Source organism: Falco punctatus (genome assembly GCF_963210335.1).
Source record: "Falco punctatus genome assembly, chromosome: 15".
NCBI classification, from domain to species: domain Eukaryota; kingdom Metazoa; phylum Chordata; class Aves; order Falconiformes; family Falconidae; genus Falco; species Falco punctatus.
Genome location: NC_137595.1, coordinates 14,381,393 through 14,406,960, shown reverse-complemented (window position 1 = coordinate 14,406,960; position 25,568 = coordinate 14,381,393). Strand labels below are relative to the sequence as shown.

The following is a 25,568-nucleotide window of genomic DNA, read 5'->3' as shown; positions in this document are numbered from 1 at the left end:
GCCTCCCCCAGCCCCACTGCACACTCCCCACGCTGCAGCCAAATGGGCGGGCAGCATGAGGAGCTACCGTGTGGCTGGAAGGGGTTCCCAAAGAGCCAGCCAGGGCTTGCACTGGGAGCCTCTGCCACATGCCCAACTGCGGTTGTTTTTATGACCCTCTGAAAAGCCACGGTTCCCTTCCATGTAGATGCAGGCAGTACAAGCATCACCTCGCTCTGCTTTGGGTAGTGAGTACATGTGAGCGCAGGAATGAGCCTGCCTTACCCAAACAGCTCAACCCCGGCCCCTGAGCCAGAGCACTGGGACCTGCTGCATCCCCCAGACCTGCAAGGTCAGGCAGAAACACGCTCCAAGACCACAGCTGCACACCCCCCGTTGTATCCCCCCACCCCCGCCACGTGCACCCAGGAACACAGCAGAGGTGACTTTTCCTACATGTGTCATACTCGACCACTAACGACCCTTAACCTTGGGAGAGCCATTAGAAAAAATGGCTGGGGGGGGTTGTGCAAGAGATACAGCAGTGCCTTCCAAACTGTATATTTCATCAAATCAGGGCAACAGCCTAAATGAGGGAAATCCTGTAATTAACACGTGGCAAATTTGAGACTGCATTTTACTGAGTTGGTCTAACTCAAGCTAATATGAAAATTAGATGGCAGAGCACCCAGGTAAAGTCAGCAACCAACATTCATCCACACAAATGAAGGAGGTGATGGTTGTACCAGTCAGTGTCTGCGGTTAGGCTCTCAACCAAAACTTCTGGCTTCTGAGTTTGCTCTTTTTCTTCTTAAAACATCACAAAAGGAACTTGAAGATGTGCTATCCTCAAGAAAAACACTCAGTGAACTGTGGGCAGAAGGATCAGAGCCTCATCTGTAGTAGCTGGCAGAGGTAGACAGACCTCTTAAGAAATGCGAATGACTGCAGCGAAAATCTAAGCTAATCAGGACCACTATCTTCATAGCAGAAACCTTAAAAAATTGACATAATACAACAAATTGGTTCAAAGCATTACTACAGACCACCATGCTAAATTCCCACATCCTTAGCAGTTTGTAAAAATGTTTAATTTATGTTTATGTATTCTTATTCAAAATGTTAGTTAACAGCCTGTAGGGACCTGGTAATAGGATCCTTTTTTCTTTTTTATGTTTATTAGCTACATTAATGACTGTTTCTGCAATACTGCTACAAAGACTTGCGTTAATGAACGCCAATTAATTCTGAAATGATTTTAAACAAAGGGTGATGAGAATAACCAATCAACCATGACAGTGTAAAGAGCAAGCAAGCTGCTGTGACCTAATTTTTCTGTGTTGATTCTTTGCTGTCAGAATGCATTGTTATTCATCAAGAAAACACCTATAGATTTTGCATATACATACTACAAAATTATAATTTTGGAAATTTTCTGTTCTTTTTCAACATGGGAAATTATTTCATTTAAACTACAGTTTTCACTAATACTGACTCACAAATTGCAAATACCGGGCTTATCTCCACCAGCATTAGGACCTTACTAATTTCAGCTTCTTAAAATTTAAGGTATAAGTACTGGCGCAAATGCTTGGAGCATTTGGCCTTCCAGACATAAATATAACAAAGAACCATCTCTCTGGTTCACATTGTTTAATTAGAGGCATAATATCCATCAATCTATCTATTTTCCACAACAAATTAATCTTTTGGCCATTTAATTCAGTTCACAAGTCCTGAGTACAAAAAATTCCCTGAAACCAGCAACAAGTTGAGTGATTACACTCCTGAAATAACACATATATGTGTCAAATCTGACCTAAAAAGTAAATAGACCATGCAGGCAGATATGACTTATGTGCCTATTGAGCGAACAAACATTTTAAAAAAGCCATCCAACACTATTCTAAATTTAAAGAAAAAAATGAAATTAGAAATACCATTTGCATTTTCACCTGGTACCCACTTAGGTTATCTGCTTCCGCTACAAGAGCCTTTCTTGTATCTAACAAAAGCTAAATATATTAACATTAAAATGTCTATAAATCACAGAGTGTACAAACAAACCAAATTCTACCATTTCATTTTGTAATAGACATACATTGGGGAATGGACCTTGCTTATTCATGGTTCGTTCATAAATGTCCTTTTAGTACCAACATAATAAGTGGCATTAAATTTACCACACAGTAAAAAGTCTTGTTTACTGGTGGTGTTTCAACTGGAGATAACACCGTTGTTTGACAAAGATGCAGAAAATCACTAAGCCTACATACTAATACACAGGCTTCTACTGAAGAAACTACTTGTTTGTCCCACAAGTCTTACAACGTCCAGTGCTATGGGATCATACTACAGAAGACAGAAGAATATGGCACGGATTACAAAAGGCTACTAAATGACAAAGTAGTACACAGAAAAAGTTCAGCAGTAAAAATATGCTTTTGTGAGTTTACTACCTGGTGTCATGGGCAGAGCATAAAATGGAACTAGTGAAACTCAGCAGAAAAAGAGCCCCTTATCCTAAGCAACACCAGAAACCGCATAACTACTGACAGGTATATGTGATACTACTTCTTAACGGAGGGAGGAGAATTCATACCAATCTCTATTGATCTTTGTTATGACCCTTTGTAGGCAGGATCCACAGCCATCCCCTTTCTTCACTCCACCTATGCAGTCTCATCTTTTGTGAGTCAGATCCAGCCATGTAGACATATCCCTCCTGAGCTTTTAAGGTACTCCAAAGATGGTCCTCCAAAGGTCTAAAGCCTGATAAAGCCTAAGTCAATGCAGCCACTTAAATTCCGTAAAGAAGGACCTTAAGCTTTGGTGCTGAAGCTGAGGCAACGGCTCCTCCCATCCCTTGCCTCAGGAAGAAGAGAAGAAAAATGTATATGGAACTATACATGAGGCTCATGCTCTCAGAGAACTACACCTGGAAGGATTCTTCAGGTGTCCACTAACCTACTTCAAATCCAAACTTGAGATCAGCATTTAGCCTCCTCTTTGCAGCAGGAGATGCTCTACTTTCTCATAGGGATGTCTTTTATCTCTCAGAAAAGCACAGCTGAAGTAACTTCCTTGGAAAGAAAGGGCAGGAAAAGAATGAGACAAGAAGCTTTGGCACACAAATCTTTTTGTTCAGTTCTCTACATGCAATACAGAGACACTTCTATTCTCAACACAGCATGAAAAACATTCTTCTGTAACAGAGCACAAAGGTCTATATCAGTTTTACTGGGAGACACTCATAGCAGTAGGCTTCACTTGAGTGAAGACAGAGGGCTGGATCCACAATGCCACAGAGGCACAAAACGAGATGGGCTTTGGCACCTGTATGAAACAGGCACAGACAGGCTATGTTTAGAAGATGGCAACCCATTTCAGTCTCCTTCCACAGCAGATGCCAGCCACCCCTGACCTATGGTGCCAGTTGATCTGTGAGTAGCATTCCTCCCTCCAACAACAAACTAACTATGTTCTTGACTTGTACCACTTGTGGCAATCATTTTGGTGGCATGACGTCAGGGTTTTGAGAGCCGCAGTATCAGCATTCAGCAAATCAGGTTTTCCAGTGTCCATTTATTGAAGTCACTCCATATTGTTGCTGACTGATTCATATTTATAATGATAAAAGATTTGCATTAACATCTAGCCCTCAACAAAGGGTTTATTACTGAAATGCCAATTCAACCATAGCTGTAATGACCCTATTTTATAATGCACACATTTCAGACACTTTTGCAAATGGTTTAAAAAAATGGAGCAGTTAAATTATGCTGCTAACATAATATGAATGTGTCATCACACCCTATCAAGCAATTTCATATCAAACAATGATGTGATACGGAATTTTGCTGTTATGATACAAAAGAAGGAACCTGGAGAAAAAAGTGCAGTACTAGAACAATGATGCCCTACACCACCTTACATTCAGCAACCTGGAGTATCTTTCAGCTACGAGAAAGTCTAATAGACAGATGAAAGATAAAGATGGACTGACATCTTATTAGTTCTCTTTCCCTTTGGTTTGTAAATACTAAATGGATGGTCTCAAATTTACCATGTGACTTCAACCAGAAAAACTGCTGCGTGAAACAGCAGATATTTCAACTCTAATGAAGTATTTCAACCCCAAGGAAGCTTTATTTTCAAGCTCCCAAGTCTTCAGGCTTTTCATCATCATATTTCTGTATGCACTATACCACTAACAATGCAATATACAAAAAGGACAAAATGTCAGCCCTCAATGGGAATGAACTCACCACCCTTCAACATTCAACAATCAGACCTTGCTTAATTTAAATGTGTTAGATCATCAGTCTATTATTCCTCCAGCTTTTTATAATGATTTCTAACACTGGCCAGACATTGTACACCTGGCTGGAAAATGTTTCTTTTTAAACAATGCAGGAACTAACCAATATGTAAACCCAATAATTAAATTACATTTAGCTGCTGGCCATTGTTATTCTGCACTACTTTCCCACCGAGGGAGCTATAGTGATCCGATTTAAACAGCAATCTAGAAGAACACTTTTCATTGCCCATGACTGTTGTCCAGAGTAAATTGGCTCACATCAGATTTGACTCTAATTTCAGTTTCAGAACAGTTAATTTGAACTTAAGCACCGTCAGAAGGGCTGTTAACAAGAGGTGTCTGCAATGGCATTCTTTTCATTGCTGTGCTGTTTAAATCCAGCAACAAGAGCTCCTTACAGATCAAATGTGCTTTCTAGCATGCCATTTGCAATGTTGTGCTTAGCGGAAAACAACTTACCAGATATTTAAAAATGTGAAAGGAAATACACATGGATGCACACAATGAATTCTTGCTATACGTATGCCAAGCAGAAGTATGGGTTTTTTCATAGATGTAACTACCTTGTGACTTAATCATCCCAGTATTAACTATATCTTCGTCCTTTATTGTGGTATTTTGGTGTTTTAGCAAAAAATGTAGGGTCAGCTTCTGCTCATTCATAAGTTACCAAGAGATCCATGGAAATACCTAAAGGCTGAATTTCATCATCATTAGTTATTACATTAATAGCACTAATGTCTTAAATCTTAATATTCTGGCTCATTAGCTTAGGTAAAACACTATTAATATAAAAGGTGAATTTTAGCTAATCAACAGAGTTTATAAAGGCTTTTGTTTTGTTTTAAAGCATTGTCTCTCTTGCAGTATTAGCAGTTAGTACAGACACTAAATCATAATAATTCTATAATTAATAATGATAGTAACATCTAACAATATAAGATCTACTATCACTTTGGCTCAGACAGAACTTAACTTAATTTTACTCTGTCATAAATCAAGCCTGTTATCCTTATCCATACCCAGCTGGTTGATGAACTTTCTCCCCTCAAAAAAGTACAACAAATTTATAAGGGACTGAAGGGAATCTGTAGGTTGGTTTGTTTTGGATTTGTTTGTTTTCAAACATACATAAAGAAAGAAATTATTCTAAAGAAAGGCTAGGAAATTGGTCTTTTAAGTGACAATGCTGCCTACAGAAAACAAAATTAAAAGTGTAAGAACATATCTGAACAACCAAGATATTCCAGTGGTCAAAGGCAGACTTCTGATATTTTGGCATCTCATTAGAAGTCTCCTACTATCTCTGGTGCCTATACACAATCACAAAGAAGTGGTACAGCACAGACTGCTAAGCAGAAATCACGCAATCAGACTATTAGAAAGGACAGTCCATTGTGACAATGTTAAAGAGATTCATTTGGCTTATTGATATACAGTAAACCAGAATCCAGACCTGCACTCTGAACCCAAATGTAAATGCTATACAGTTACATACAGAAAACACCATTGATTCTGATGGAATTGAGCCAAATTTGCAAATGCCATTGTGAGAAGATTCCAGCTACAAAGTCAAACATCATTAGAGCATCCATTACAGACACTCCTGTGGCTCCAAACTCTGCCTGTGCATTCGGTGAGGGAGCTGTTTTCTGTTGCGTTAAGAATAAAGAGTCAAAATGTGCCCCGAGTTGTACTTGAATGACTGGGAGTATACATGCATTTGATAAATACATACTGGATACATTATTAACTCGAATTTGTTTGCATATTACCCATTTGCATCTAGTGTTGAATTACTAACTGTATTTTTAAGTTCAGATGTATCTAAAATAATTAGCTATAGCAACACCAACATTTTATTTTACAATTAAAATACGTTCCTTACTGTTTTTCTTGTGTACTTGTTCATTTCCCCCCAGACATAAGTAATGTGTAGACAGATACATTGTTTATTTACGACCCCAGTGACAGTTAATGTGGCATATGTGCCTACAATGTTTGACAGATAAAATGAGTTATTTACAGAAGCTGGGTTTATTATGTATGAATACTGAGGCAGCTATAGTATTTGGAAATGTCTCCACTTATTTTCCCAAGAGCCTGTTTCAGTGAAAGTTGTGGTGTTCTGATGTGCTACATAGGAACACAGCACAAATACTCAGTCCAGTCCAATCTATAATGCAGTTGTCACCTGTATGTGCTAATTTCAGAGTGGTTCTTTCTGAATTTATTTTTACAGGTTTGATCCAAACACTGCTGAAGTCAATGACAAGTTTTCTATAAGCAAGAGTGTGTTTGAATTCAGTCCTTAAAAATAAAATCTCTGCAGAAGAGTAGTTCATATCTGGGTCTTACTGTTCGGCACACTAGAATAGGCATCGATGCATGACAAGGAGAAAAGTGTAGAGTACTTTTCATCTATTAACCTTAATTATAAAGGGCCAAAAAATCTTTCCATTGAACCCAAAAATAAAAATTGCACTGACTTTGGCAGAAGCACAAATTGATCCTCCTGGAGAAGATGCATTGATTTTTCCTTTTTACTAAATAAATTCAAAAGCTTAGACACCAGATTTTGAAATAATTACTTAAATCTATTTTACTTAAAGCCAAATGTGCAATACTGATGTGCTGTGGGGATTTTTTTTTTCCTTTTTCCCAGCAGTCTCCTTTACTCCATTTTCTATCATTCAGTTTTGGAATGGTTCAGAACATTCTCACAAAATGCTGCAGACAATGTCAGTGGCAGTCATCACTGCTTACTGCCTTGGGTCTAAACCTGCTGCCTATGAAGTGCAGCGCTTGTTGTGCAAGCATGTTACACAAGATGCTGCAACTTTAAAAGCCCAGTGTCAAAGGTAATCTCTAAGGAGACTTGCGTAACAGCCACATGCAAAAATCCCAGTGTTGGCTTTTTGTTGGTGTTTTTTTCTGTTTGTTTGGTTTTTGTGTTTGTGTTTTTTTTTAAAAAAAAAGGAACGCTACTTTTCCAAATATTTTTTCCAAGATAATATTTCTCAATAAAGCCATGCGCACATTTTGCTTGATTTTCAAATGGCTTTATACACATCCTATATTGTATATATTTTCATACGCACATACAAACTCTTGCTGTAGCTATCTAGGCCTTGAAAATTTTGGAACCCTTTCAGGGAATATTTGTGCTGTCTATTGTGAGAAGACCTGAGTTATCTCAGCCTGTGTTTCAGGCTGGAGAAAAAAAAAAAGTGTAAACCTGAGCTGAAGTTCTCAGCACAGTTTATTAGCTCAGACACAGAGCTGTGGTAAATGCAGTCATGTGGCTTTTTCTTTTTTCCTCAGAGCAGACAGAAAGCAATCATTCACAAAGGAGAACTCTGTTCCAAAATACCTGCTATGTTCTTTGCCCGATGTGACAGTCAATCCGAAGTGAGACTTTGCTACAAGGATGTAGGATTACAATAATCCACATGCAAAGTCCAGCCATCACCACCATAAAAATACATGAAAAATGGTGGGAGAACACAGTTGAATACTTTCTCTTATACGCATACACAAATACAGAAGCTTTGGTTCTACACCTTATACATGGTGTACTATTATCACCTCAAGGTTTAAGAGCAGCTTGCTAACTCAGAGCTTCCTAACAGAAGATTCTGGATTGCTTCTTGGGTACCTAGCACTCACTTAAAGTGTTCAGGCTGTCCTATGACAATAGAGTACAGGTTGTGCTGCTATCACAGCCACAGCTATTTGCAACATGCATCTGAAGGTATAGAAAAGGAAACTGGAGTTGGGCAGATGTCTTCTGGTCAGCTTACCTCTCCTTACAGTGGATGCATTAGTGATCTCATCTAAAAACGCATTATAACACATTATTGTGGTCACTGTTACTCCCTGCAACAGTGCAGACAAGTCATAGTAAAGAGGCTAAGACAGTTGAGAAGTCAGCCAAGAGAATATCCTCCAGGTTTTCCCTAGTCCAGGTGGGCACTCTTGCCGCTGCTTCTTCTGGGCAGCCAGAGTCCAGCATCCTGCACCTGTAAATACTTGCCTTGCTCTTCCCTTGCAATTTTCCCCTTCTCAGGCCCTTATCTTTCTGTCACATCCACTAAAGCATGCACTCATGCCTTCACTTTCGTGCTTTTCCACCTAGGGACTGCACTGTCTTCCTTTCCTGTCCTCCAGCTCCTGAGGCACACAGTTTTTGTCCCTACACTGTGATCGACAAGCCAAACTCTTCTCCACCTTCCCTCCTCCAGCTCCCATACCGCAGACCCACACCCTGCCCCACGGCAGAGGGAACAGTAAGTGCTGGGAGCTGTGCGACACCAGCACTCTGGGCAAAGCTGATTTTGCTTCATTTTGAGAGGGACTAAGTGTGAAAGTAGCTGGGGGAACAAAGAGGAACTTAAGAAGTAATTGTGTGATCCCACTCAGCAAGAGACAAGCAAGCAATGCCAGTAAATTTAAGCATTGAACAGAACACAGAGCATTCAGCTGAAAACTGATTCCCTTGGGTCTCACTTTTGGTGGGAGGACCAAAAACAACAATTGTTTGGGCCTGTGATATTTGTCTGTATTCAGGGCCAAAATCAGAAACCAGATGCAGTGAAGATCTCCACGTGGCTTTATGTTCACAAGAGAGGAGGCAACAAAATATGTAATTCCTTTCCACTTTTGTCATGCGTGAGCTATTACGAAACCACAGCATTGTGCCAGGGAAAAACTGTTCAGCCTCTGTATTGCAAGAGTGGATATAGATCTAAGTGGTCATACGACTGTAGGTACCTGCTGATCTATAATTTTACATCTGGGTTTGTACATTTGCACACACACAGAGAAAACAAACTGATGACATCACTGCCAGAAAAGCAATCATCTATAAAGTCTGCAAAAAACTCAAGTTCACACAGTGCAGAAGTCAGCTTTGCTTCCTGAACTTTGAAGAAACAGGTAGCCACAGAAAGGGGAGTAAGAAGAGATCTGCAAGAACCCCACGAAGAAGAAATGGCCTGGTTCTGGAAGATCCCAGACAGAGGCTGTAGCAGTTGGGAAAGTCAGGAAATGCACTCTCAGCACATTTTAGGTGTTCCCCCATGTCCTCTGCCACAGGCTCCTGCTGGAGCTCATGCCTTCGGTTCTGGCTGCTCTTGATCAAGTCTCCTGTTTTGCCAGCACAAACTGTCACATTTTTACTTATAGAGTTGCTTTCAGCCTGGTCTCCAAGTCTACTGGTGAAAGCAAACCCACTTCTCTTTCTGTGCCCTGTGCCAGCTCTCTGCATGGGACAGCAATGGAAGTACCCCCGCTACGCTCCACCGCCACAGGCTTGATCTTTCTCTGGACTTCTCTCTCTCTCTCCACAATTACAACAAAACACCACGGGTAATCCTGGAAGTGCCAAATAAATACTCTCGCCATTATACACAGGTTTGCTATCATAAGGGAGTCATGTTCAAGCAAACTTTTTATTAAGGGCATGCCACAGAGATAGCATCTCTTCTTTCTGTCTCCGACTGTTGACTTTAGACCTGGAAATCCCACTCAGTAAGGATTTCTGACAGCACCAAAGGCCAAGGTAGCTTGCAGTAAAGCACTGTAGTCTGCTGAAGTAGTTTAGCCTAGCTTGCTGCAATCGCATCTTTACTCACCATGCAGTGCCCCATGTTAGCTAATGGGAAAAATAATTAAATACAGGGCCTTTTACATAGTCAGTATCCCAAATAAACTTGGCCTCGTTAAAGAACAGTCCTTGAAATGGTTTATCTGTGAACAGTATTTCCTATGTATTTGAGAAAAATAGCCTTTTCTTCAGTATCAGAGCTGCACGTCTTCTTATTCCAGCTATTTGTTCTTGAACAAACATATTTATTGTGGCTAATGAAAGGGGAAATCCCTCTCTCTGTTCATGCCTCTGTTCCCTTCTGTCCTTCAGTGACCTGACATGTGCTTCACCCTAGAAACCAAAATGACTGGAGCAGCCAAGAACATGGAGAATTGTTCTGGGCTCCCACTTCTGAAACCACATGGAAGATTTGTTATGGGAAATCTCCCACGCTAGGCTGTAAAAATAAGCTCCCTTTTAAAGTGCTTAGTTATGGAAGTTGCCTCCATCACTTACAGAAGTTTTCCCTTCTCAAAGAGCTTGACTTAGGCTGTCCCTGGTAGAGGTGCAGCCCATGGTGTGGAGAAGGCAGGGTCTTCTCCGTTATTGCCACCTGCTCATACAAGGGTTTACAGTGCTTATAGGCAAGCTATAGAAGTCAGTTACCATTTCTATAACACTATGACAGTTAATTTTATCCTAGGTCACCACCTGTCCCAATGCCACAGAATTAAGCCCTATCTAGGCTACTAAGTGAGCACAATAGAAGTCTATCCGTACAGAGAAAGAGTTGGTGCCAGAAGGCAGTGAACACACTGTGTGCATCTTGGGGAAGAGGAGGCAAGAGAATGGGCTGTGTGGCACCAGTCTGACTTATCCTAAGCATCAGAGAGCACCTGGAGCACATCACAGGCATCCCTGCAGAGCTTCTCTTGTTTTCCTTTCAAGCTAAAGAAATTTAGTTCATACATCCTGAAACCACTCCCCAATGAGCCAAAAAGATCAGATTTGTTTCCAAAGCGTGCTCCTAAGATAAACTAAAATGCTAACAGAAATGCACCCTTTTTCTTTCTAGCACCTGGCTCATGTAGCCAAGCAAAGTCAATATGATATTTCTGATTTGGCTAAACATCTGAAATCTGGTTGCTTATCTGAAGTCTTCATTATAGCTAAAATACTCGTTCTGAAAAAGTAGGATGAGAATTACAAGTAAACAGGCCATCTCTCACAAGATCTGATACTTGGGGCTAGGCACTTAAAGTATGTAGAATACTAATAAAAGCAGGAAAAAATATTATCAAAATAAATCAAATATATTCAATATATCAAAGTATATTAAAAATTGTAGCAAACAATTTTCTTGATGAAATGCAGGTGCAGTTACATCTTAATAAAATGTGTTTACGAAAACAGCATTTGCAAATTTTAATTTTTCTTCTCCTCTGAAGAGCAGTAATTCTCTATATTCCTGCTACATCCTACTCTTGCTGCTAGTCCTAAGTCAGTCTTATTCAGACTAGTCATTTATGGTCCAGTTTTGCTGCTTCTATTCAAAATCAGAAAGCCTTAGTCCTCATGTGGAATTATAGGGATTACTTGCACAGTATTGCCAACATCAGAGGGTGAGACAGACCTAACCTGGTTGTACTTTATGATCACCTCTACACCCCTTACAGAAGGGTCTGCTCCTCAATCTGGTTTATTTTGTTTATCTAGAGTACAGTGAATCAGCTATTTTACATTTAAAGGAACTGGCAAGAAGTAGTTTATCACTCCACTACAAGGAGGGGAAAAGACAATAGTAGTTTAAAGTACAAATTTACTGGTATTTAAATTTAAATTTATTTGCATTTACATGAGGAAACTTTTTGAATGCAGCCTCACCACCACCTTACTCTTACTCTGCACACACATCTTCCATCTGGTGGTGGAAGAAATAATTTACAACAATGCAAAATCATCAACCGTTGGCACAGACAGTGCATATCCCCTCATTGGCCTTCTGTGACTCCACAGACCTTAGGAAAGTTTAATGGTAAAGTTTTTCTTTCAGAAATATTGGCAAAGCCCTAAATCCCTGATTTCCAAACTTGGATCTGCAAACCATTTGTGGTCTATGACACCACAGTGCATGGTCCTCGTCATGAAACCATGTTAAATGGTGACCTTTGTGATCATGGTATTGTGCTGCAAATGATGTGGTTGCTAGGATAATTGCTTTGAATAAAAATTACTCTTTTTAATATTTCCCTAGCTAAATTTGTGCCATATTTCATGTCAATGAGTAACTGCATGTGTTGGTGGAAAGGGAAGATGTTACAATCTCTCTTTCTTCCCAATGCAAAATATACCGTGAAGTTGACTTCATAAGGAAGCCACTTAAGAAAGCTAATCCTGGATATAAAGCAAGGCTAAAAATCAAGCACATTCAAGTGCCATTATCATGTGCTAGTAGAAATTATATATATTTTTGGGAAGTTTTTAGGTTCTAATGACATGGACATCAGGGTTTCTTCGCATCAAAAAGGATTAAACCCCACAGCTGTAGGTTACTGACCAGGACATGAGATCTTTCATTCAAGGTAAACTGTAAGTGATAAAATCCAAATCCTGACTCCTCCAAGTGACCTGCAGATCTTTATGGGTTTTTAAGTTTACAAAGGGTACACGTCAGGGTTTTAACATATTTAAGAAAGAATTATCTCAATGTTGATATTTAAAATACTGGCAAATGTAAATGGGTGCCTGGATATTTACAAACAGCAGAAGTAATTGCCAGCTTGTCTTGTGGATTTAAGTGTCACAGCTTGCAGCTCAGTGAAATATAACCCAATGAGTTTACACGTCTGGGGGATATAACAATGGGAAATTATTCTGAGGAAGCGTGCAAGGGAAAACAGCATGTATTAACTGAAATATGTTTAGACTGGCAGTATTAATTGGCAGTATTAATAGGGATTGAGGCTTACACCTATGATCAATGACTCCTATCAGAGATCTTTGTATGAATCCAAAATAAAATAGGCTTATTAGCTTGGAAAGTGACTGAATCTGTACTTAACTTGCCTTTTCCTCCCTCTGCTCCCCAAATCTTTTATTTACACTCCATGTTATTTTACAGATGGCTGTTTGAACAACAACCATAGAAAAAAAGTAAGATCAACACCTACCTTCTTCGTAAGTGCCCTCCACCAGCTGTACACAAAATCATGCCCACCAATGTGATAGTGGGAGACCAGCCTTGGAACGCAACCTCAGAAAACCTCTTGGAGGTGTTTTCTACATATTCTTTTGTCATGGAAAAGAATGGTCACTCCCTCCCTAGGAAGAGAAGGAGATCCTCCCTACTCTGTGGGCCAACCATGGCCTCTATTCTCAGTGAGGAGTTAGGGATCTATAATGCTACCATAGATATCTCTATCTTCATTGTGTGTATTAATTTAAGAGTGTGAATATACCCATTTGTTCAGTCTCATTTACATACTTAACTAAATTTATGCTATTTTGCTGCTTTCAAGACTCAGCATGAGGGAATGGGAAACAAATTTTGCAGTGACCCAGCAGGAATCGAAAGGCAAAAGTCAACTCTTCTACTCACAACAGGAGACCTGGTGTTGGTACTTGCTACATCATCATGATTTTCAAAGGAGAAATTTTAAAACTTCCTTTGGCCTGAGATGAAACTCTCGGCATTTTAAAATTGTTTTTCTCTTGCTTTATTATATGAGGGAACGATTTAATGTTTCTTTTAAAATGGGAAATGGTATCACTTTCTCTGCCATAACAAAAGGCTGTTTTAGATTGTTTTATTACACCATTTTTAAAAGCACATTGCCACAGCGTTTCATAGGAGTGTATTTACATTTACCTTTCTAAAACACACAGTATATTATGTTGCAATTAAAAGCCCACAAACTCAATCTGATATTTCTTCACTAATTTATTCCCAAGCCAATATGTATTTTAATGTTCCAAACCATTGCTAATTAACACATGGAAATATTTTAACATGGATTTTGATTAATTCCATTTAACAGTCTAACCAGTACTAAAACATATGTGGTGTGTCATTCCTTTCTTTTGAGGAAGGCATTGGCATTAAATCTTTCAATCTTCCTGAGCACCAAATGCTAATTTCAGGAAGATTAAATAACAGACTGCAGCTACAGTTTCCTTTCTTTACTTCCCAGAAGGTGAAATGAACATATTTATGTGGGAGGAATTTCTTTACTGCACAAGCCAAAATACAGAAATTAGATTTTTTTCCCCAACATTGCTAATACACTAGCAATTGCCTGCCAACTAAATAACTTTAACCTATATCTGCAGTTCATGGAGAGTTGCCAAGTTATATGTTCAACTTTCTTTCACTCTGTTTTTTTTATTAAAGTATTCCCATATGATGTTTTCACTTGCAGCTCCTAAATGCTTTTCCATACTTGAATCAGAGCTACCAGCCTATAGTGGGGTGGCTCTGGCCATAAAGCCGGACATGCTCATATAAGACCCTCCTCTGATTTTCACACTTTGAAGGTATGTTACAAACATGATTCATATGGTATTCCTCTAATGGTTTAAAATCTGACTATAACTCTGCACATCAACAAACTAAGCATACAAAATACCCAGAGGTATGCATGCAAGTAAGCATCTTATGCATATAAAAATACAAGAACACAGAGCAGGAGGCGGCTGCCTTCTGGATCTTGGGATAATTGCTCATATCTCGCATACAGCTTTTCACAAGATGGAGTTTGATGAGCTTAAGAACAGTTAAACATTTCTGCTCTTGCAATTCCCACCAGAAAGATGACTATACCTGAGTACTGTAGCTCCCCTTTGCCCTACGGTGAGTCCAGTTTCCCTGTTCTTACATCCACTGTCTCTTCTTCCACTTTGCTTCATGGTCAGCATGTTCCTACTGAAAGCTGAACAAAGGTTTGCTGTATGTTCAGATCACACCTACATCTCCCTCACTTGCATAAGTAACCTTTTGTTCTTATTCTTTCCCTAGGCCTTATTTCACTTATTGCAATATTCTTTGTAAATCTTCATTCTGCTTGATAATATATGATACTATCCCTCTTGCTTTACCTTTTGCTAGCCGTACTTCAGTCCCGACTGCTAACACAGCATCTGAACAGTGGTTTGTATTTGGTTTCCTATTGCCTCTACAACATCTAATAACAACACCCTCCACACCATTCAGCCACCCAGATTCCTGCCATCTGCAAAAAAAGCATTCCAGTTGTTTCTTACTGATCTATGCCTACCAGATACAGCAAAGTCCAGTTTTCTACCTGACTACCATTTTCACCAGGATTACAACTTTCTTCTCTGAGTCTACATTTACGCCCACTGATTAGCTTGTATTTTCTTTCTGCCTCTTTTTATACTTTTAACAGGTGCTTGTTGGATGTAACGTTTTCATCATATTCACTAAATGACTTGCCTGGGGAGAAAGCCAATTATAGCTACTAGCAAGAGTCCGAGCTCTTGCTCAAGAAGCAGAGGCTGTCCTGAGAAGCCCCAGGTTCAGTCCCAGCAATGATTCACAACAGCTGTCATTGCCAATGCAAAAAATCTGTGCACACTCTCTTGACTGTACTTTAAAACACACGTGCCTTCTGTGTTATCAGATGATTTAAAACTGTAATTCCTGTGCTCTCTGCAAAGAAAGGAACAGAATAATTTGTGGAAAAAATACCTGAAAGTTATGACAGGAAAGAGCAGTGGATATGCAGGTAGGTTCTTTCAAACAAGCTGTTTGTTACTTTAAAGGTTCGCATCAGATAAAATAATATTTAACATAGCTGATGGTGAAGTTTACAAATGGCTATTCATTCTAGCACAGAAGGCCAAATGCTGATACTCAAATACCTGCCAATTCTGTCCTCAGTAGGAAGCATGCATGCTGTTCACTTGAGGGCTGATCATCACAGCCCAGAGTGAAAACACACATCATAAAAAATTCAAGTACCTGAAAATGGCATTTCCGTATCTTTTCTTACATGAGCATTCTTTGTTTTACAGTTCACAGAGATTATATTTATTAAAGCAGGACATGTTCCAGAAAAGTATTACCAAATAGTGCAAAGGTTCCAACTTGGTTACACCTGCTAAACTGGTCTTAGAAGAACACCCTCATTAGCTGACAACTAAGCAGACTATCAAGATCCAAGAGCATCCTCCCTCATGCAATTGCATGCCAGAGAGATGGAAACAAGATGCTGAAAAAATTAGCTTTACCAACTCCTGGTTATTATTCAAAAAGTACACTACCAGTCACAACACTTAACACTGTTTTTATATGGCTTGTGATGTTTTCCTTAACTTAATTGGAAGAAGCAGAAAAGATCCAGTTTTATCTATGGAAAAGCAGCCATAGTAATACTTTCCCACCAGATATCTGAATGATATTCCTCTAAGGATGAAAAGCAAATATTATAATCCCCTTTTGTAGTCAGGGGTGCAGTGCACCAAAGCACTGAGGACCACCAATCAGAATGAGAACAGTATTGATAAAGACTTCTGCCTTCTGTTTGATTAAAACACCTGTACAAATTAAATTGTCTGTAATGACTTTGAGAAATACCAAAGCGCCTGTCCCATAGTCACATGCCGAATCTATTTGCAGAGTTATGAATACACCCTACAGTCCCGCTACAGCCATTAAATGATACCTCCACGTCTTTGCTCAAGCAAAACAAATCCTAATATTCTACCACTCTCCCCAAAGACTTTGAGGTCATTTTGCTTTGTGGCATTTCACATTACACCATTTGAATAACAGTATTTCTTACAATTAGCTTGGACCAATAACAAGCCACTCATAAGCAGTTACTTTGGCACTGAGAATTTCAAAAAGCTTTCAAAAAAAAAAAAAAAACCCAAACAACCAAACCAACGACACAAACCACTTTTGAAGAGACTGACTCTTCACAAATAGAAGTACTTGAATTTCACTGAGATTTTTTTTTCTTCCTCCCAGCAAGAAAAGGAGTAGCTTAAAACCCAAAACCCCACTAACAAATGCACAATAGGAAAGAAGTATCTAAACCTTCCTTCCCCAAACTAAATACACATGGTCAGATCTTTTAACCACACCTATTCAAGAGAGCTGAAGTGCCCTGTTCTACAGCCTTATGTGAAATGGAAAGGTCCCATTGGTCACAGTCATTCAAAATCAGGCCTTAACTATGTTTGTTAATGTTTGATTTTAAACAGGCAAGCTGTCCTCTTGCTATCGCTGCAAAACAGCTTTGCTAGCAATTGTCCAAGCAATCGGACAGTAGCCTTACAAAGGCCACAATAAGAGGTCTTCAGTTGAGTGGTGTCATATGGTGTTCATTTAGAAGTATCACAAGAACATTACTTCTCACAGTATTTACAAATGAAAAACATATGGCAGTAACCTGTAATACTGCAAGAAATACTGCTCTTTGGGTTTGTTTCTGGCCTCAGACTTTTGAAATATGAACCAAGCAAAGGGATTTCAGCTTAATGCATGATTCAGTCCATTTTTCAGAGCCCAAAGTCTAGGGAACAGCTACAGCTTGCATCTGAAAAAAGTGATTTGCCCACAACTATGGGTAATATACTATAGCTGGCAACTAGAGTAGCATGTATATCAAAAAAGGTGTGGGGGTGGTTAATTAAAGACATCTACATTCCATTTAATTAAAAAAAAAAAAAGATATTAAACTGGCTTTGGTTCCTATAGTTTTGTAAGTCATATATAAGCCTCCTGCATTTACTATTTAGGTTCAATCAATATGGTTATCTACCTGTCAATTTTTCTTGCTCTTTAATGCAGAAAGAGAGCAGCCTTTTTTATAGCTAGCTCAGAAAGTACTAAGCTAATCAATACATGCAGCGATAACAGAATGATTTGAAACACGTAACAGAAGCTTATCACTCTGCAGTATACTGAACCCATCAAAATATTTTCCTAGAAGTAAAGTGAAAATAGAAGATCTCCATTTTTTATTACTTAAGTGGGTGGTGACATAGATTTTGTAGGCCTTTTGGATTTGTTCCTAGCTTTGTATTTTTGTGAAAATTTGGTACACAAGCATTTGCTGCTTTGTAGGAACATGAGGCCAATTTTGCAGTAAGATTTAAAAACTCTGCCTTGACAATCAAACATTATCTCAATTGCCCTTGATTTCCTGTCTCTAAACATTGATTGGAAATCCATGCATTGTTCTGGAGAGCTGCACATAAAATTTTTCCAGGAACACATCTTCTGATATTCCTGCAGACCTTAAACCCCTTTGCTTTACTCAGTACTCTCAGTAATTTGTGTTCAAGCCAAATCTGAAAAGTACAGGCTTTCTTTCAGCTACCTCCTGCCGAGTTAGTCAATTTGAAATAATTTGTAAGCATCTGATTCCTAGAGGTTTAAATATACATGCATGTATCAAGATTCTGGATTTTAATGCGGTAGGGAGAGGTTCAGCTGTTATTGTGGTCTCTAGCCACTACTTTTTTCAAGAAATGCAAAGGATTTAACTATGCAGTTCTCTGAAGGGTAATTAACAATCATCTGCCATCACACAATTTAAGTAGGTGGAATTCTACATAATACAAAAGATCTTTGCAATGTCCCAGGCTTGCCACAATTCACCAAATGTTAAATGCAAGCTCAAAATTAATATATATATATAAGTATGTAAGTATGCATATAAATGTAGAATAAAGAGATGAGTCAATAAGAAAAGAACAGGAAATAATGTTTACAGCTTGAGGCTTTCTGTCAATTTTTCTACCTGTTTTAGCTCCAAGGCCATTGTTATCAATTCTATGTCATGATGTCTGGTGTATTTCTGAATGTCCTCCTGAAAAAACGATGGCCTTGTGGCTTCCCAGTTCTGAAAGGTCTGCTTCCCAATTTCTGAATCTCAGAGGCTGGCAAGCCTGGGTGCTAGTTGTTTCATTGGGTTTTACTCAAGGCACCAAACAGTAAAAAGTTTTACCTTCACCCTTAGAAAGCAATATTGATAAGTAAAACAGAGGAGAAAGGTTTAAGAAATCAAAAGGATCACAAAATCATAAAGAAGTCTACAGGGGCTCTGCTGTTCCCATTGCCCACCTAGAAACAGCCACTCATAGCGCAGGCAGGTCTGAACTAGCTCCGTGGGGTGAGTCAAGGTCTGGAAATCACATGACAGCATCCACTCTGAGGCAAGGATTAGTCCACAGGTGCATAAGTGCTGCTAACACTACCTCCTGACCCCGTCCGGTAAGTCTGTGTGAACTTACCATGAATTTCTACAAACTCAGAAATCACTAAACCACAATCCGTTGCACAGTGGAGACATGCCAGCAGCAAGGCATTAACAATGTTGTCCGTTCCAGAGGAGCTGAAAGATGGATGGGCATCTCTGAGGGCAGAATTGGGCCCAGCGAACGAACAAAGATTCTTGGAGCCACACCTCAAGTGACACAAATTATGTTATAAAATTAATCACTTCCTTACACATGGCAGAATGCTTCCAGGGCACTCAACATCCTATTCCATTAAGCCATGATAAATGAGACCATATTTCCACATCGGTCTGAACCCATCTTTTAAATCTGCTTGTTCAAATATTTGGTTACTTATTCCCTTCCCCCTCAAGATAGCAAAAAACGTCTTTTCCAACTTTACATGTCCTAATAGATGCTGTTATTGCAGGACCATCAGCTAGGAATTTTAACAGAATTCCTTATCTTATGAGCGGGCAAAATTTTGAGAGAAAAACATTTGGTGAACAATCTCTATGTGTACATTCAGACACTTGAAAAAAATGGACTCCAAGATACAGGAGAGACGCAGAACAAATTACGGAGAAATGCCTTCGAGAAGTAACTTTCCTACTGCTAGCATGAAGATGATCACCACCACCACCTGGAACAGTGTTAGGATGGAAACCCATGGAGCAGGAGCAAAATTGTTTCAAGCAGATCACTACGGCTCGGGGTGGCTAGGGAAGGTTCATAAATTGATAAGCACCACTGAAGGATCGTAAGCCTCCACATCAATTGTATAAAGATTACAACAGAGCCACTCACTGCAGCCATTCTGAAAAGGTTATGGGTTTCACAGGTGTGCACTGTCAGTTCTGATTAAGCTTAAACTAAACCAGTTATCTATAACGCTGGATTGGAAGGAGTTTTATTGCTGAACGCAGGGTAAATCAAACTCAGGATACACATCTGTGGAAAAACACAGAGGGCCAAAGTTCACAGTCCTGATACAGGCAAAAAAACCCTCCAAACTCAGGAGGAGATTTGCCTGTAAAGGGCCCATTGGTCTGGCTATTGTCATATGTTCTGTGTTGGAAAGTTATTCATCACCTTAACACAGCTTTGGGTTTTCTTTCCCTCTTCAGATTATTGTTCGCTCTTAATACACGATTATTATCTGCATTCATTTCTAAAGTGCCTAGAGTTTACCATTTATCTGAACATAAATGAAATTAATTATACACCTATACTTTTCATGACATAGGATATAAACTAAAGCAGCTATAGCAACAAATTCACAATGTAATTTTTCATCTGTGCGAGTAGGAACCTTTCCAAAACCAACAATTCACATCAGAGGTTCTTAGAGCTATGCAGAAAGACTCTGGGTAAAATCCCATGCCCCAAAATAATTGCTAACAACTCAATTGATTTCAACAGTACCAGGTTTTCACTCAAAAACTAAAGAAAGAAAAAATGTATTCTCAATAGTTGATACAAGTTGCAAAAGGTACACTTTATTTCCAAAAATACCTCATACTAATGCTGCACTTTAAAGTGCCTCTATTGATTCATAGTGTTAATAGATGGCAAAAGTGAAAAAATGTATTTGCTTTTGCAACATCATTATTTCCTTTGCATGCAATTATTTACTTGCCAAACAATGCTAGCGACAAATCGCAACAGACTATGAAGCCTTCTACATCAGCAGATTTTTAACCTAAGGTAAAAATAAACAGAAACATCTGTAAAGTAATCTTGTACAAAGCTACGTTTATTAACAAATACATTTTCTAATAAAACACCATCTGCAAGCAACCCTCAGCTTCCACTTGATATAAATAGGCCTTTTACTGTTTTCAGATGCAGTTCCCAGAAAATTATTCCAAGCTCTACTGCAAAACACATCAGTCTTTGTTGCTGCCTGGAATGTTAATAAATAACATCAAGTTTTTAAATAGTCAAACAAATTATTGGCTTGAAACAATTATTCCAAAAGAAAAAGCTGACCTTTTGCAATAAAGTGGTTTAAGAATGCATTACTCCTCATTCCTAGTATAAAAATATTACCAAGCAGGGAAATATTTTGGGGAAAACAGAAAGCTATGAAAAACCCATATTGCAATTCTGCTCATATGTACACTATAAACCTACCTTGAAAAGGTTACTTCTTTAGAAAAAACTCAGAATAAGAGAAAAACTATACAGAGTATGAATAGTTCAGTTGGTATCCTTATTATACATCTGTGCTTGGAATGGACACAAATACGAACCAACTAAAATGTTCCTCAGAGGAGCACTGTACTGACCAGCAATACAAAATTCGACAGCTTAAACTGTTGGTAGCAGAGATTGGGACTGAATCCCAATATTAAAAGCTCTTCAAAATGCATAAAAGCTTTAATGGGACACATTTTCATAAGCATTACTCCGAACTTAAGCCATGTTAATTCCATTAAAAGCAACAGGAATTTAGCAAACTCTGCAAATAAACTCCTTACTGGTAGAACTATTTAGTACCACTGAAATTTGAACACTGCAGTTATTCCTTAGAGTTTAAAACAGCAATCTTCCTATCAAACTGGCTCCTACCTAAAAAATGTAAGATTGAAAACTGCTGATGAACTGAGATATTGGAGGTCTCTGTCCAGAATTCTAGCTGGTATAAACATATTACACCCAAAAGAGATCTAGCCTTTTAATATTAATCAGAAACAAGCAATGTTAGTATTCCAAACTGCACTTTAAAAACTTCATTAAATATTGCTACTGGAACTATCACAACAAACTTTGCCAAAAGTAGTCATGCACATTCTAGGAAAAAAAAAAAAAAAAAAAAAGGAATGTTTTAGACTGTAATTCCAGGAAATGGAACTGCATACTTCCAGAGAAAAATATTCAGTGCATGAAATACTCAAGCAGCACTAGAGAGAAATATTTTAAACTACTTACTTCACTAACAGGAGGAATGTTGAGCTTTGGTACTTTGTTCTTCGAACTAGGCGTGTTCACTTTTCCTTCCAGCAGTGTTCCAAAGGACTGATTTCCATATCCACTCTCAATTTCTATCGGAGGTTTCAGTTCAGGTGAGTCATTGGGTACCTGGTCCTGACCATCCATAGGCCTGACATATGCTGTAGGCTTTTGCTGGACCATGCTGTTTTTGCAGTGAAGCCCTGGTGGGAAGTTCTGGGTCGAAAGACCGTTGTTCGCAGATAACAAAGAAGTGGAAGGAAGTGGAGATCCAGGACCATGACCTACAAATTCAAGCTCTGTGGGTGACTTGGAATGACTGTTTTCTTTGTAAGTATGTTCTCCAGGTGCTGACTTTGAATGAGTATGCCTCCTCGAATGTGAAGATGCTGCCATAGAATTTGCTTCCTCAGTTCCTCCACTTTTATGCTGCTCACTCTGACAATTATAAAGGTCTTCAAACCTGCCCTGTGGCTGGTCGTGAGAAGAACTATGCTTTGTTCGACTCTGCTGACTACTGGATTGGCTTGGCTGGGCCCCACTAGAGTTGTGACCACCACGTGACCAGTCTGTCCTCGACTTCCTGCTGCTCTGGTGACTGTGTAGCAAAGTAGAATTAGATGACAATGAAGAAGGCGGAGGCATTGATGTCGATGAATGGCCACTAATCTGATGAGATGGGATCATCCTGTTTCTTGGTTCTGGGAAAAAGTTCTGTTCATTTTTGTCAATGGGTGTTTGTGGGACAGAATTCTTTGGGATTCCTACAAGGTGGCTCTGGTTGGAATGGTTGGTTAACAGGTCCTTCATCTCATCATAATTTCCCAGTGTGTTCTGCACACGGTTTGCAAGGGCATCGCCTTTATTTGTCTAAAATATCAAAAAATAAATAGAGGAAGAGTGAGTAAATTTCCGATTACAAGTTACTGCTCAGAATAGTTGTCTTAGAAGATGGCAAATGTTAGCTGTTTAATGGTGTCATGCTGACATTTAATTTAATTTCAATTACATTTTGCATATGTTATGTGAGAAAAACCTATCAATAACTGTGTTCAAAGAATCTCTTGAAACAGGCTTGCATGAGTAACACTTGTATACTGCTTCCCATTTTCTTAAATATGCTCTCAGAGAAGTGTTTAAATTGCATCAGTTATGGATGTTAGGAGCAAAATAAGCTGGGTTTATGTCAGAGATGTTGGGCTTGTACATTTCATATCGTGCAAAACATGAACGTGCAATTACTGGCTACTGAGCATTTGAATTGCAATCACAGAGTTTATTTAAGTATGTTATTGCTCTATCAGCCCCTTGACCCATAGTCCTGCCATAAACAGAAGCTGGGTAGTCTGTAATAAACATACAGTGCCAAACTCTTCACTCCAGTGTAACTCCAATTACTTTTCTATAGAGGCTTTAGATTGACCTGAGCTATCTACCATCTGAATCCAGAAAAGAAAAAGCTTCTACCCACTCAAATGCTACAGTGGCTTCAAATAAAAGATCATTCAAAAATATTTTCTTATAGAACATAAATAGACATGATTGCCACATTCTTAACTATCAGGATTCTTCCATTGTCTGCAGGCTGGTTGTACTTATGAATCATGCTTTTCTTTGAATTCCAGTAATTATTGAATAAATACTGACTCATCTGTGTTTCAGTGCTATTATACTTTTTCTTATGAAGCATGAAGTGCTTTTTTTTTGTTCTTTTCCCTCTCACTTGTAAAAAACCTGGACAAACAAACTGGAAGCTATAATTAATAAGCAGCTAATTTCCTCTCTCTTTCTGTTCTAACTCACCCCACAGAGACACAAAGTACCAGCCTTCTTATGACCTTTATATTCCACTGAAATGACCAGCAGAGAACAAAAACATCTTATTCCCCATGCTTATTAATTTACAAGACTCAAAGGATAAAAAACAAAGCAAAACTGTCATTTCTGTTCAAGCAGACAGTTAACTTCTACAGTCTGGAATTACATGACCAAGTTGCAGTGTACATAAGATACTTCAGGATACAGCCAACTATACTTCTCCTTATGTTTGGGGTGTTTCTTCAGTCACTACAGCAAGCAGTGCCACAGTCCAAAGATGTCTTAACACTAGGTCATAAAGATGGGAAAAGACATCACTATGAGCTTGTTCTTGGTTAGAGAGTGTCACACTCCATTTCTTGACGAGGTACCCTACCATGCCACTGATTTCATTTTCTTGAAGTATTAAGTAGAAGTTTGAGTGATGAAAAAAATCCATGCATGGATTTCTCCTGAAATATCTGCTTATACTACCCACTGCTGAACTAGTCAGGAGATGAGAATATTGTAGAAAGATTTTTTTTTCCTTAGTACTACACATGTCATAAAAAATGTTGAAAAAGAAGATAGTAAATGCAAGTTTCTTTTTTCCCATTCTCAGGGATTGTAACATATATTACCACTGCACTAAGGCAGTGATTTAAAAATTAACTGTTCAATGTTGTTCTCACCTATATACATTTTGCCAGTGCTCCTAACTGACACAGTTAATAATCCCAGTTGTGGAGAACCACGAATCACTTTTATTCACCAAGTCCCTAGGTTGGTCATTTTAGTGGCAAAAATTATATTCTAGCTAAGCCAAGAATAAGGTCTTTGTATATGAGCAGTCTCCTTCAACTGAGTTGCACAATGAGCTGTTTGGGCAGCAGCCAAAACCAGACTCTCTCTGTTCAACCCCCAATTTAAAACAAGGAGATTCCATTGTGCTTAAGGGCCCAGCAAGAATTATGATGCAAAGTCTAAACACTTACATACTTGTTCTGTTTCCTCCTTCCCCAAACACTTTAACTCCTTATGGGATAGCCCATAGGAAATAACCAAGTATTGAAAAATGCCTGACCAAATGCCTTCACCTCTGGTTCAGCTAGACTTCCAGGGTGCATTTAGCTTACTTTCCAGAAAGCAAAAGTTTCTTTTTTCTTTGTTTTGTTTATTTAAAAAAAAAAAAAAAAAGTACTGACAACATATCATCACGGTAACACTTCAACATCACAGCATTAAATGACTCCTGTCTAGATCCTCACAGAGGGAATCAGTATTTTAATTTGAATGTAGAGTTTTTCAATCATTTTTGTGTTGGAGGTAACTGATTCTCAGATTATTTTCTATTACATGTCACATAATAATAAATACAATTTTTATTTGATATTAACTCTGTTTCATGCAGAATGTTCACTTCTGGGGATAAACAATACTGTATGAATGTTAGGAATTATTATTTGTAGTCATTTACTAGGGGCATTAATAACAAAAAAAATATTTTCTGAAAATCATGGAGATTAAATTAAATATCCTTAGCATATTTTAAGTGCACTAAAGCCCATATCCAATAGCTATTGAAGTCAATAGAAGGATTATTACTCTGTTCAATGGCCTTTGGACCAGATTGCAAAGCAAAAAACACACAGTGAATGCGAGTGGTCATGTGGC

The 25,568-nt window shown here is 38.7% G+C and overlaps 1 protein-coding gene across 5 annotated transcripts in view; it reads right to left on the bottom strand.

The window, feature by feature from the left end:
* Positions 1-25,568, bottom strand: part of AFF2 (ALF transcription elongation factor 2) — a 349,278-nt gene that overhangs the window by 226,941 nt on the left and 96,769 nt on the right. For all 5 annotated transcript variants that reach the window (XM_080365661.1, XM_080365658.1, XM_080365657.1 and 2 more), the window contains exon 3: positions 22,077-22,967. In XM_080365661.1, coding sequence (XP_080221787.1) covers positions 22,077-22,967 — 891 coding nt within the window. The remainder of the gene's footprint in view (positions 1-22,076; positions 22,968-25,568) is intronic.